Source organism: Leptonychotes weddellii, chromosome X (genome assembly GCF_054177405.1).
Source record: "Leptonychotes weddellii isolate Sample4059 chromosome X, ASM5417740v2, whole genome shotgun sequence".
In the NCBI taxonomy this organism is placed as follows: Eukaryota; Metazoa; Chordata; class Mammalia; order Carnivora; family Phocidae; genus Leptonychotes; species Leptonychotes weddellii.
In genome coordinates, this window is record NC_138385.1 from 97,592,348 (window position 1) to 97,606,626 (window position 14,279).

At 42.1% G+C, this 14,279-nt stretch overlaps 1 protein-coding gene across 7 annotated transcripts in view; it reads right to left on the minus strand.

The window, feature by feature from the left end:
- Nucleotides 1-4,328: 4,328 nt before the first annotated feature.
- OFD1 (OFD1 centriole and centriolar satellite protein) overlaps nt 4,329-14,279 on the minus strand; it is an 83,476-nt gene continuing 73,525 nt past the window's right edge. For all 7 annotated transcript variants that reach the window (XM_081809154.1, XM_081809156.1, XM_081809155.1 and 4 more), the window contains 6 exons: nt 12,329-12,429; nt 10,957-11,067; nt 8,006-8,163; nt 5,364-5,516; nt 4,753-4,817; nt 4,329-4,474 (listed from right to left, as the gene is read on the minus strand). In XM_081809154.1, the coding sequence (XP_081665280.1) occupies nt 4,432-4,474; nt 4,753-4,817; nt 5,364-5,516; nt 8,006-8,163; nt 10,957-11,067; nt 12,329-12,429 (631 nt within the window). In that variant the 3' untranslated portion in view covers nt 4,329-4,431. The remainder of the gene's footprint in view (nt 4,475-4,752; nt 4,818-5,363; nt 5,517-8,005; nt 8,164-10,956; nt 11,068-12,328; nt 12,430-14,279) is intronic.

Consider the following 14,279-nt stretch of genomic DNA (forward strand, 5'->3'; position numbering starts at 1 on the left):
TCAAACTCTTCAAAAAAAAAAGGGGGGGGTTCCGGGGAATACTTCCAAACTCATTTTACAAAGCATTAACCTGATACAAAATTAGATAAGAACTTTATAGGAAAATAAAATTACAGGTCAACATCCCTAACAAACACAGATGCAAAAAATCCTCAACCAAATATTAGCAAACTGAATTCAACAGTACATTAGAAGGATTACACACCATGATCAAGTGGAATTTATTCTAAGGATTCAAGGATCTGGAAGTCAATCCATGTTCTACAACACATTAACAAAATGAAGGATAAAAATCATATAATCATTCCATTAGATGCAGAAAAAGCATTTCACAAATTCAACATCCTTTCATGATAAAAACTCTCAGCAAACTGAGTATAGAGGGAACATGTCTCAACACAATAAAGGCCATATACAACAAGCCTACAGCTAATACACTCAACAACGGAAAGCTGAAAGTTTTTCCTTTAAGATCAGGAACAAGACAAGAATGCTTACTCTTTTTCTTTTTTTAAAGATTTTATTTATTTGACAGAGAGAGACACAGAAAGAGCAGGAACACAAGCAGGGGGAGTGGGAGAGGGAGAAGCAGGCATCCCGCGGAGCAGGGAGCCTGATGTGGGGCTCGATCCCAGGACCCTGGGATCATGACCTGAGCCGAAGGCAGACGCTTAATGACTGAGCCACCCAGGCGCCCCAAGAATGCTTACTCTTGACACTTTTATTCAACACAGTACTTGAAGACCAAGCCAGAGCAATTAGACAAGGAAGAGAAAAGCTGTCCAAATCAAAAAGTAGTAGTAAAATGGTATCTATCTGCAGATGACATATTATATATAGAAAACCCTAAAGATTTACTAAAACGCCATTAAAACCAAGAAATGAATTCAGTAAAGCTGCAGGATGGAAAATCAATATACAGAAATCAGTTGTGTTTCTATACACTCATAATGAAGCATCAGAAGAGAAGTTAAGAAAACAGGACCATTTACAATAGCATCAAAAAGAATACTTAGGAAAAAATTTAACCAAAGCAATGAAAGATCTGAAAACCATAAGACGTTGAAGAAACTGAAGATACAAATAAATGGAAAGATATTCCACGTTCGTGGACTGGAAGAATATTGTTAAAATGTTCATACTCCCCAAAGTGATTGACATATTTAATGCAATCCCTGTCAAAATTCCCAAAGCATTCTTTCACAGAAATATAAAGATCATAAAATTTGTATGAAACCACAAAATAAAATAAATAAAACTCCAAATAGCTAAAGCAATCTTAAGAATGAACTCAGCTGGAAGCATCACACTTCCAGATTTCAAACTATAGTACAAAGCTATAATAATGAAAATAGTGTGGTACTGGTATAAAAACAGACACCTAGATCATGAGTGTTATGGAACACTATAAGAGAGCCCAGAAATAAACGCATTCATATATGATCAGTTAATTTACAACAGATGGGCCAAGAATATACAAGGATATATAGAGGAAAGGGGAAGAGACTACAATAAATGGTATTAGGAAAACTGAATAGGCACATACAAAAGAATGAAACTGGATCCCTACCTTACACCACACATAAAAAGCAATTCCAAATGGATTAAAGACTTGAACATAAGACCTGAACTGTAAAATTCCTGGGCGATAACATAGCGGGTAAGCTCTTTGGCATCAGTCTTGGCAATGATTTTTTGGATCTGACACAAGAATGAAAGGCAACAAAAGCAAAGATAAACAAGTGAGATTACATCAAATTAAAAATCTTCTGCACAGCAAAGGGCACCATCAACAAAGTGAAAAGGCAACCTGTCCAAGTGGAAGAAAGTATTTGCAAACCATGTATCTGATAAAGGGTTAATATCCAAAATATATAAAGAACTCATATGACTGAAGAGCAAAAAATAATCCAATTTGAAAAATTGGCAGAGGAACTTTTTTTTTTTTTTAAGATTTTACTTATTTAAGTAATCTCTAACACCCAATCTGGGGCTTGAACTTACAACCCTGAGATCAAGAGTCACATGCTCCACTGACTGAGCTTGCCAGGCACCCCTGAACAGACATTTTTCCAAAGACAACATACAGGTACGTGAAAAGGTGCTCAACATCACTAATTGTCAGTGAAATGCAAATCAAAACCACAATGAGACATCATGTCACACCAGTTAGGATGGTAACCATCAAAAAGAAAAGAGATAACAAGTGTTGGTGAGGTTGTGCACTGTTGGTGGGAATATAAATTGGTGCAGCCACTGTGGTTAAGAGTATGGAGGTTCCTCAAAAAATTAAAAAATAGAAGTACCCTATGATCCAGCAATCCCACTTCTGGGTACTTAACCAAAGGAAATGAGAACAGGTTCTTGAAGAACTATCTGGACTGCCATGTTCACTGCAGTATTATTCACAATAGTCAAGCTCTGGAAACTTAAGTGACCATCAAGGAGGGATGGATTAGTAAAGATGATGTGGTATATAAAGTATATATACACGTATATACATACACACCATCTACACAATGGAATATTATTGAGCCATGAGAAAGAAGGCATCCTGCTCTTTGCAACAATACTTGGAGGGCATAATGCTAAGTGAAATAAGGCAGAGAAATACAAATGCTGTATGTTCTCACTTACATAGGGAATCTTAAAAAGGTGAACTAGAAACAGACTAAACTGGTGGTTACCAGGAGCTGGGGAGTGGGGAAGAGGTGTTGGTCAAAGAGCACACACTTCCAGTTACAAGCGGCGTAAATTCAGAAAATCTCATGTACAGCATAGTGATTACAGTGAATAATATTGTATCATACTTGAAAGTTGCTACGTTCTTACCCGTAAGTGGTGATTATGTGACATGATGCAGGTGTTTGCTAATGCTGTGGTGGTCATCATTTTGCAACATATAAGTGTACCACATCAACACGTTCTATACCTTAAATGCACACAATGTTATATGTCAATTTTATCTGAAAGCTGGAAGAAAAAAAGACGTTATGAGGTGGTGTTGAAAGAGAAGATGCCAAGTTCTTGGTGGCAACAGGACTTGATGTTTGATGTGCTAAGTGTGATAATGATGATGCCTAGACAACTTATTTCTTCAATGACTTTCAAAGGTATACTTCAATGAGAAACTCCTTAGAAGCCTAAGCAGTAACAAATACAAAAAAATCGCCTTCCCACTTTGTTAGAATTCAGGGACCTAGTAAGTATCACTGGCAATTCCAATTCAACCCAGTCTGTATTTGTACAGGGAAATGATCTCTGGGACCTCACTGAAAAGACAGACCAGACAAAGCCATCCCATGTTAGGAGCTGGGGGACCATGGGTTAGCACTGTCCAGGCAAACTGGGTGGGTGGTCACCCTCAGGGCCGTTCTGTGTGCACTTTCTGGTGACCATAGTGGCAACGTCATTAAAGAACTTTTCCAAGATGCTCCCACACACAAGACGCTGGACTGTGAGGTACAGGTGTGCAAAGATGAAGAAAGGGGAACAACAGCAAATGGGTTTCTTCCTCCCTTTCTGGAAGTTCTGCGGGTGCTGCACTGGAGTGCAATTATCCTATTTGTTCGCTGTGTGGTTTCTAAAGGTCACTCTGGAAAGGGATATGCAATGGGCGACCCACTGCAAGTTGTGGGATGTCTTCCACAGGGGCAGCTCCAGAACAGCCCAGCTTGGAGGCAGCACTGGTCTCCCGCCAGGGTATGTACATCCTGGCTCTGCAACTTGATGACTATGAGACCCTGATCAAGTCACCAACCTCTCTGTGCCTCGCATTTCCTCATCCATAAAATGTGGATAGTCATAGTACACATGCTTCATATGGATGATGTAAGAATTAAGTGAGTTCATACATATAAAGGTTTAAAATTGTACCTGGTACACAGAAAGTGCTCAGTAAATGTTACTTTCTCTTTTTATCACCATCTAAGAATGGGTTGTGTTCATTCTCAAGAAAAAGATGTGAAAAGTAAAGACCAGAGGTGATACTGTATTATTTCTAACACCTGGGACGGAAAGGCCTGTGTCCTTATTTTCAGGGACAGATCAGACGGCGAGTGTTGGGGAAGATGGCCTCCTATTTGACAGGGGGTAGCCCAGCTCTGGAGAGGAAAGGAACATAGCTGAAACTTCCAATATGTAGGCCTGGAACTTGACCAAGAAGTTTTCGAATAAATATAACCTCTGACAAAAATGGGGAGGAACAAAACTCATTCTAGTGTCATGCAAAGCCTAAAAAGGAGAAATTCTAAAGAGGTGTTACTTGACTAGATGATTTTTGGTTTATATACTATGATACCAAATAAAATTTGAAAAACAAAATTGCATGGGATTACACATAGAATTTTTATTGAGAATTTTGTCTTGTCACAGAGAATTCATAGGCCTTTAGTTACATTATATGGGTAAGATGCTGGACAGCAAACATGGTTACCAAAAGTCATCTGTTTCTTCATGAGAAAAGCCCGTGAAACTAAATTAGGGAAAGATAAAAACAATTTTAATTTATTAAATTCTTGACAAGTTCATTCAGGGATCTTTATGATGTTCGCATTCTTTCTCTGTGGGGTTTCTGCCCTTGCTTAAGCAATTTTACAAATTAAAAAATGCAACAGATTTTTTTTGCAGTCCCTAATTTTGATTGTTTCACTAATTTCTTACAGGGAGACTCAAATATCTGAACGTTTCCCTTGGCTGACACACCAGCAACTTAATGGTCTGTGCAGGAACACCATATTGAGGAAACCATACCTTTCGTCTTTGTCACTCGATGGCACTGTGTCCACTTCTGAGGCTTCTCTGCCAACCTTTGAACTCTGATACAAAGAGGGAAAAAGAATCTTGAAATTACATTATATATCAGTTTTATTCAACATTTTGATTTCTCTAAGGACTAATTTGAGATATATATGCAACTTAAAAGAGTCTAAAAAAGAGGTGACTTTTCAACATGAAATTCAGCAAGCCCATCAAAATAAACTATCTGGTACCCATTCTCAACACACACACTGTGTGAGACTGAAATAAAACATCGATGTTTCAGATGGTACTAATGCATTCATTATTCATGAACAGACCTTTCATTACATTTCTTTCTTGTTCTTAAAATGAGAGACATCCTAATTTTTATAAAAGTTGACAAATCAAAACCTCGTCAATCTTTCCCCAAGCAAAGCGATGAAATTTTGTCAAGAGTGTCATGTATCAAAAAGACTCACGGCTCTATCTGAATTGTGGATTTTCTATGCTTCTACCTTTTTGTCTCCAATGGAGAAGGCAGATTTGGGTCCTACAGCTTTCTAACAAACCAAAGCATCCCTCGGCAACACCCTCCACAGAAGGCCGGGCCACAGCATCAGCACCTTATCTGCTGTCTCCTGGTCTTGATCCCGCTGAATAATTTTCATGTATTTCTCTAAAGGATTTTCACCACAAACAGATTTGCCTTTCGTTTCTTCAACACTCATTTCTAATTCTTTTTCCATTTCAATCTTCAATGATTCTTCAATCATCCTCTATGGAATAGACAGGTGCCAACATAGGAAATACACAAGTACATTAAAACAACTTGTAAGTGTTTAAAAAGGCATAGAAACATAATCCTGGTCCTTTAAGTACAACCTGCATGCCAAACAACTGTTTCTTTAACTGAAGTCATTGCTACCAAAGGGAGACAAACAGGTATCTCAATGAAGGAAGGAATTAATTTGCCTCAAGTGGCCTGTGCTTTAAACCAAATTAACCAGGAGTCCAAGGAACATCCATATGGAAGATGAATTTCGGTAAGACTCAGCAGGTCTGTGAAGTGGCCAGAGTAACCCATGCACCTAGGACCAGAATCAGGACCTAGAAGGCCAAAAGAGAATCAGAGGAAGGAGGAGGGCAGGGGAGGCCCTGGAAGCCACTGCTGACCAGCAGTCACTTCCCTGGTGTTCCTCTAATCCCAGCTAGCTGACCTTGGAAGTCTTCTTTAAACCCCATTTAAAGGGGTGCCTGGGTGGCTCAGTCGTTAAGCGTCTGCGTTCGGCTCAGGTCATGATCCCAGGGTCCTGGGATCAAGCCCCGCGTCGGGCACCCTGCTCCGCGGGAAGCCCGCTTCTCCCTCTCCCACTCCCCCTGCTTGTGTTCCCTCTCTGGCTGTGTCTCTGTCAAAAAATAAATCTTAAAAAAAAAAAAAAAAAAGAACCCCATTTAAAAAGGGAAGACCTATAGCAAAGCAAAGCCAAGCCCACCTCCTTTACAGCTTGTTTCCAGGACCAGATGAGAACGCAAATGAGCTTGCAAAAGCTCCCCTTTGTTGCTAAACTCCTAAGGTCTATGTTATACATAGCCTTTCTCAGTGCTCTTAAGCAAAGAAGACTGGGATGCCTACAGCAGGCTTTTAATACTAAATTTAATAATACTAAAATTTGTATGGAACCTCAAAAGACCCAAATAGCCAAAACAATCTTGAAAAAGAAGAACAAAGCTGAAGGTATCACAATGCCAGATTTCAAGATATACTACAAAGCTATAATAATCCAAACAGTCTGGTACTGGCACAAAAACAGACACATAGATCAGTGGAACAGAATGGAGAGCCCAGAAATAAACCCATGCTTATATGGTCAATTGATCTACGACAAAAGAGGCAAGAATACACAACAGGGAAAAGACAATCTCTTCAAAAAGTGGTGCTGGGAAAACTGGGCCACTTTCTTAAACAAAAATACGCTCAAAATGGATTAAAGACCTAAATGTGCAACCTGAAACCACAGGAATCCTAGAAGAGAACACAAGCAGTAACTTCTCTGACATCTGCCTTAGCAACATTTTTCTAGATATGTCTTCTGAGACAACGGCAACAAAAGCAAACAATAACAACAAAAAACAAACAAAAAACCCCAAAAACCTAGTGGGACTACATCAAGATAAAAAGCTTCAGCACAGTGAAGGAAACCATCAACAAAACAAAAAAACATGTTGAATGGGAGATATTTGCAAATGATATATGCAATGAGGGGTTAATATTCAAATATATAAAGAACTTACACAACACCAAAAAACCCAAACAATCCAATTAAAAATGGGCAGAGGACCTGAATAGACATTTCTCCAAAGACATTCAGATGGCCAACTGACACATGAAAAGATGCTCATCATCACTCATCATCAGGGAAATACAAATCAAAACTACAATGAGCTATCACACCTGTCAGAATGGCTAAAATCAAAAAGACAACAAGTGTTGGCGAGGATGTGGAGAAAAAGAAATGCAAACTGGGGCAGCCACTGTGGAGGACAGTATGGAGGTTCCTCAAAAAATTAAAAGTAGAATTACCATATGATCCAGTAATTCCACTACTGGGTATTTACCCAAAGAAAACAAAAACACTAATTTGAAAAGATACACGCCCCCCTATGTTTACTGCATTATTTACAATATCCAAGATAAGGAAGAAGCCCAAGTGTCCATCCACAGATGAATGGATAAAGAAGAGGTGGTATATATACACAATGGACTATTACTCAGCCATAAAAAGGATGAGATCTTGCCATCTGTGACAACACGATGGACCTAGAGGATATTATGCTAAGTGAAATAAGTCAGAGAAAGACAAATACCATATGATTTCACTTACATGTGGAATCTAGAGAACAAAACAAATGAACAAAGAAACAACAAACCCAAAACACCCAGACTCAAATATGGAGAACAAACTGGTGGTTGCCAGGGAGGAGGTGGGTAGGGGGATAGGGGAAATAAAGGGGATTAAGAGGTACAAACTTCCAGTCACAAAATATGTAAGTTACAGCAATTTGAAGTACTGCATAGGGAATACAGTCAATAATACTATAATAATGTTGTATGGTAAAAAAACAAAAACAAAAACAAAACCAAAGTTATCTGCCACTCCTATGACTTCAGGACACACGAAGGACTCATGTCCCTGAGAACAAGGTACTTACAGGAGGTGTACCAAGGGAAAAGCAGCATAGGGAATTTGCGTGTACTTAGCATTACCCGCTCTTGATCCAATTTTTCTAGTTCTCTTCGTTCCCTTTCTAAAGCCTCTTGCCGCTCATTCTGCCTTCTTTCTTCTCTCTGCCTGCGGTCTTTCATGTGCTCTTCCCATATTTTTTCTTCTTCCTTCTGTTCTCCCATTTGTTTCTGATCTGTGCCTAATGGGACAGAAAAGAAAAGGCACGTAGTTTCCAGCATCGGATTTTTCAAATATATGCATGAGTGCTTTGCAGGGGCCCTTGCCAAGACTCAGGAAGACTCTGCTTGGTTCTTAGAGGACTCTTGACCTGCTCCATCTTCAAGCCCCCAAACCCACTCCTAGCCCTGCACCCTGCCCTGCCTTTTACTTTGCTAAGATGAAGGCAAGTCACCCTTAATACGATGACTATAACTGCCTCTCACGCCCCCACAATCGCAGCTTCTTACGCTCTTTGCTCACCTCCGCCCTTCCCAAGGCAAGCCCTGCATTTGGTTAGGAGGCTGCCCCCAGCTTTAGGACTCAGACTTAACCGTCAGTCCCTCTTCATTTACACAGCACTTTCCCAGCTCTTCCCCTTGCTCCTGTGCAGGCGTCCCAGTCTCTCCTGCCCCAGACAAGACGCCCTCCACCCCCCCCCCATTCTAGCCAGCTCGCTGCTGCTGCCCACCTCCTCCAGGCTGATCCCCGACCCTTCCCATACCTCCTTCTCCAGGCCCGACCTCTCTGTTTCCTCACTCCCTGGTTTCTAACAGGCTTCCTGCCATCAGCACATGGAGACCCCAGAGCCCTGGCTTCATACCTGAACTCATCATTCCTGTCCCTTTAATCATGCTCTTTCCATGCTATGTCCACTCAGCCACCAGGGCTTACAGGTTTTTCTTCCTCCTGCTGCACTGAGGGTCCTTATCACCATTTACCTGGGTGGCGGCAATCACCTAGCCAATGCCCTCCAGGACACTCGTCTCTGCCTTCAAGCAACCCACCTTCACCTTTGTGAGCACCAGTCACTTCCTGGATCTGCTCTGCACGCTGTCTGCTCTGGGGGACTCCTAACCCATAGTGGTTTAGGCTGACAATCTGCCTTTTTCTTTCCAGACTGACTTCCTCGATCACCGTAACTTTCACATCCGAAACATTCCATCTACAGAGCAGCTCGCTCACTGGTGGCTGAGCCCAGCTGCATCAGCCTTGCGCCATGCCCTTGCTTTCACGGCCTCCTTAACCTGACGTGCTCCCTTCTTCCCCCACAACCTTACCTCCTATGCAAGCCCTCACTTAAAAGCCACCTCCTCTGGGAGGTCCTCCTTATTCCTAAAGTGACAGCTGGCCACTCCAGCACCTTATTCACACAGTGCTTTGTACCTGCCTTGTCACAACCCATAGGCATCTGTCTCCCTACTTCTGCTCCTTCTGGCCAAGGACCATGTTTTAATCGTTTGTTCCCTAAGCTTGCAACACAGGTCCGCACGCCTCACGTGCTGAATTCAATCTCAATTCCACAGATGACTGTGCTGACCTTTTTCTCCTCCAGCTCTAGCCTATAACCTCAACTTTCCCCAGGAATGCTAAGAAACAACAAATTCACAGGTTCGCCACGGGACTTCAAACCTCATTGCCATGCCCTGTCCTAAGTCACTAGCAAAAAGTCAGCTTTACTGATGGGACAGGAGCAACAGTCTTCTCTTAATCCTGGTCAGGAAATTCTAATACCACAGGAGGCGCTGACCATTTTCATAGGCAGCGACGCAGCGTCCTGCCTGCTGGGGCAAGGAGGCTTCCTCCTCGGTCTATCAGGCTCCCCCATGGAGTAGCAACGTCACAGTAAGAATGCAGTTTGGGAGCGAATTTAAACACATGCAAAGGGCTGCTTCTTCCCTGGGAGGTGTACTCTGTAGCCGAGTCCAGTGTACTCAGCAGAGTGGCGTACCGAAACCGCCTCGGACATTAAGAACAAAGAAAAGAAGTGTTTCCACTGACACAAAGGCATCAAGCCTGGGGCTTTTTCATTTCCCTTTGCACCCAGATGAAGAGGTGAAACAACAAATATCAGAGACTTTCTCAATGACCAAAAGGTAACCACACTATTTAATAGTCATTTAAAAGGCCATTCACCATAATCTATGTTATGTGTCAGAAACAGAACACCTGTCTGCTCAGTTGCTTTCCCTTATCCTATTACGTTATTTTACTTCCCTACTCACTCAGATCTCTGCCAAACGGCTGCCCATCAGATCTGCTCTCCGGTGCCACGGTCCCTGTCGGTATCTATCCCACTGGAGGTCCTCGATGACGGCCTGCCGACTGTCCAATTCTCCTACTAGAAGCTCCATGAAGCAGGGGCCTGGGTTGGTACACTGCTGTATGCCCAGCCACGAGGAAAGTGCACAGCAGAGAAAAGGCTCTTGATCAGGCCTCAATGAAGGAGTGCTTTCCAGAATGATTTACTCCGGAATCAGCAAAAATCAACCCTCTCAAAGTCTCCTGCTTCTTTCAGGGATTGCTCATATTCCCAACTGTGCCTTAAACCAAGAAACTGTTTCTAAGAGGCTTTGCATAGCTTTTAGGGATGATGTCCTCACAATGTTTGGAAAGGACTAATAGGTGGTTTTACTCGAAGCATTTCCTTTCAACTTTGGGGCTTCAACACTTAGGTCCAAGAAGAAAAGGACCTGGCTGTTGGCTGAGCCCTGGAGCAAAGCTCCAATCTCCCCGCTACACCTTTCTTCCACCCAGGGGAGGGAAGTGGGTCATCTGGAGGAGGCAAAGGAAAGACAAGGTGAGCCCGCAAGACAAGTCTCATGACCAGTTTCCTGCAACGTCACCAGTTTTTCTGAAGACTGAAATATATAAAGGTTTTGCTTATCCTAATTTCTTAAGGCATGGAGGAAGCAAATAGAAAATGAAACGAAATAAGATTCAATATTACTAAATCGTTAATCTATTTTGTTTACTAAAACATAGGAAAACTTACTCGGGTAGTGACAGGACATAGGTCTGGCAGCCGCAGCAGCATCCACATGAGGCATGTCGCCGGCAGAATGGAGGCCGTCCGCTTCAAACGGCCTCGCTGCGCTCCCTGCAACTACACGAGGTGCAAACAAGTATCCCGTGCGTCCTCAGGAATGAGGGCAAGAGAAGGGGGTGCAGCGCAGTGTCGGGAGAACTCATGGTGAAGCATGCGCGTTTTGGCCAAAATAATTGGGCCAGCTCTTTGTCTCGAGGACTCTAGAAGTCTACATCGGAGCCGCCTGACCATGGTATTCACTTCTCCCAGTGTTCTTCTGCTTTCAAGAATTAGATGCCTTTATAAAATCTCATTGGTTACCCAAAAGGAAATATCAACTGAGTGAAAGAATTCACCTGGCTTGCTGATAATCACTTGAATTCTATTTGAAATCAATGATTTAACAAACTTAGTCAAAAGGATTTTGAAAGATTTACTAAGCCTTATCAGTGAAATGTTCAAAACATGATGCTTTCACACTCGCCATGAAGCTCACGAAGCAAAATGGCAGGTTATGTACAAATATGAAGACGTCCAAGGTGGACAGAGCTGCGGGGATGACCCGCGCTACAGCTCTATTTTGTACTTAAGCAGTGGGCTCTAGGCAGGGCCACAGCCGGGCACCAATTCTAGACTCGCAAGCTTGTATTATTTTACCTCCATTTTTTAATTTAAAAAATGGGCTTTCTAAATCTTAGGCAGTCAATGGAATCAGTATACTTTAAATAAAAATAACAGCATACTCCTGTTCCGTAAAAGGGAAAAAAGAATTTTTAAAAATCACTTATTTTAAATCTGAGGCAATCCCAAACTTTGTAAACTGAGTTAAGGATTCACTTACAGGCTCAGCTCCAACTTTGAAATTGTGAGCTATCCTCAAATGCTTAATAAATGGAACTCAGAACGCACCCCTGAAAATCTTCGTGATATAAAAATGAGGCAATATATCTGTATTTGTGCTTTTATCACAAAATAAAAATGTCCTGGGGTGCTTTTATCACAAAATAAAAATGTCCTGGGGTGCCTGGGTGGCTCAGTTGTTAAGCGTCTGCCTTTGGCTTGGGTCATGATCCCAGGGTCCTGGGATCCAGCCCCGCATCGGGCTCCCTGCTCCGCGGGAAGCCTGCTTCTCCCTCTCCCACTCCCCCTGCTTGTGTTCCCTCTCTCGCTGTGTCTCTGGCTGTCAAATAAATAAAATCTTTTAAAACAACAACAAAAACAAAATAAAAATATCCTAATCTGTAACTTCTTTGCTTTTCATGACAATGAATATGTTTCACCAAAACTAAGCTTTCTACATTTTGAGCTTATAAAAACCAGTATTCATATTTGAACTTACATTCAAAAGATGATTCAAATTCCTCATTGTCCTTAAAAGGTAGCTTGCCCGGATTTGAAAATTCACTTTTTTCCTGAAGTTCCATTTGTCTTTGATAAAGACTGGATTGGAAGAATAAAATTCAAGAATGTCAAGTTGTAGGAACGTAAAACCCAAGAGCACAGGGCGATGAAAACCTTTTGGGACTCAAGAAAATGCTTTCGAAAAGCAGTTTTTCTTGGGCTCACGAAGAATAAGAGCTACACTGCAGCTACACTGCAGGGGGCACCTTCCATGCACCAGGCATCCCTCTAAGCTGTTCGCTCGGTGACTCCTCATACCTCCACATGCCGTGAGATAGGTACTGCCATCATTCCCACATTGTTCCTAGGAGGAGCTGACTTTTTCAAGAACCAGAAAACATTTCTGAAAAAACCGAATTCTGGGTGGCTCAGTCATTAAGCGTCTGCCTTCGGCTCAGGGCAGGATCCCGGGGTCCTGGGATCGAGCCCCGCATCGGGCTCCCTGCTCCCTGGGAAGCCTGCTTCTCCCTCTCCCGCTCCCCCTGCTTGTGTTCCCTCTCTCGCTGTGTCTCTGTCAAATAAATAAAATCTTTAAAAAAAGAAAAGATAACGAATTCTGCACACCCCTCAGCACACTGTCAGCAGGAGAGGTTATACTACAAGCCCCATGTACATCAAAGGGCCCTAACTCAGCACATGCGTCTTATCTTTCTTCCTGGCTTTATTACAACAAAGAATGATATAAAAAAAAACATTAGTCTTTAGGATCGTAACAGGCACACGTGGCAGTTTTCAACTCTGTATAGCGTAATGGAATCAACATGCAGAAGCCCAGGCTGGAGCCCAGAACTAAGGAGTCAGAGTCTCCAGCCATGGGGACCAGGCACAAACAGTGGTTCCACATGTGACTCAAATCCCAGACTGGACAACCCACTGCTGAGCTCCTAAACACATCCACTCCCTCCTGCTTTAGCAATCATATCCCAGGACCCACTACCAATTTAGAATTTATTTCAATGATCTACAAATTGGAACCTTATAAGATCGGGAACAAGACAAGGATGTCCACTCTTGCCACTTTTATTCAACATAGTACTGGAAGTCCTAGCCACAGTAATCAGACAAGAAGTAAAAGGCATCCATATTGGAAAAGAAGAAGTAAACTGTCCCCATCTGCAGATGACATGATCCTATACATAAAAAATCCTAAAGACGCCACCAAAAAACTATTAGAATAAATGGATTCAGGGAAGTCGCAGGATAGAAAATTCATACCCAGAAATCAGTTGTGTTTCTACACACTAATAATGAAGTAGCAGAAAGAGAAATTAAGAAAACAATTCCATTTACAGTTGCACCAAAAATAATACCTAGAAATAAGTTTAACTAAGGAGCTACAAGACCTGTACTGAGAACGCTGATGAAAGAAAACTGAAGATGACACAAATTGCAAGATATTCCATGCTCATGGATTGGAAGAAATAATACTATTAATATGTCCCTGCTACCCAAAGCAATTGACAGATTCAATGCAATCCCCATCAAAATACCAACAGCATTTTTCACAGAACTAGAACAAGTAATACTTAAAATGTGTATGGAACCACAAAAGACCCCCAAATAGCCAAAGCAATCTTGAGGAAGAAGAACAAAGCTGAAGTAGCACAATTCCAGATTTCAAGATATACTGCAATTCCAGAAATCAAAATGGTATGGTACTGGCACAAAACCAGACATAAAGATCAGTGGAACAGGGCGCCTGGGTGGCTCAGTCGTTAAGCGTCTGCCTTCGGCTCAGGTCATGATCCTGGGGTCCCGGGATCGAGTCCCACATCGGGCTCCCTGCTCGGCGGGAGGCCTGCTTCTCCCTCTCCCACTCCCCCTGCTTGTGTTCCTGCTCTCGCTGTCTCTCTCTGTCAAATAAATAAAATCTTTAAAAAAAAAAAAAA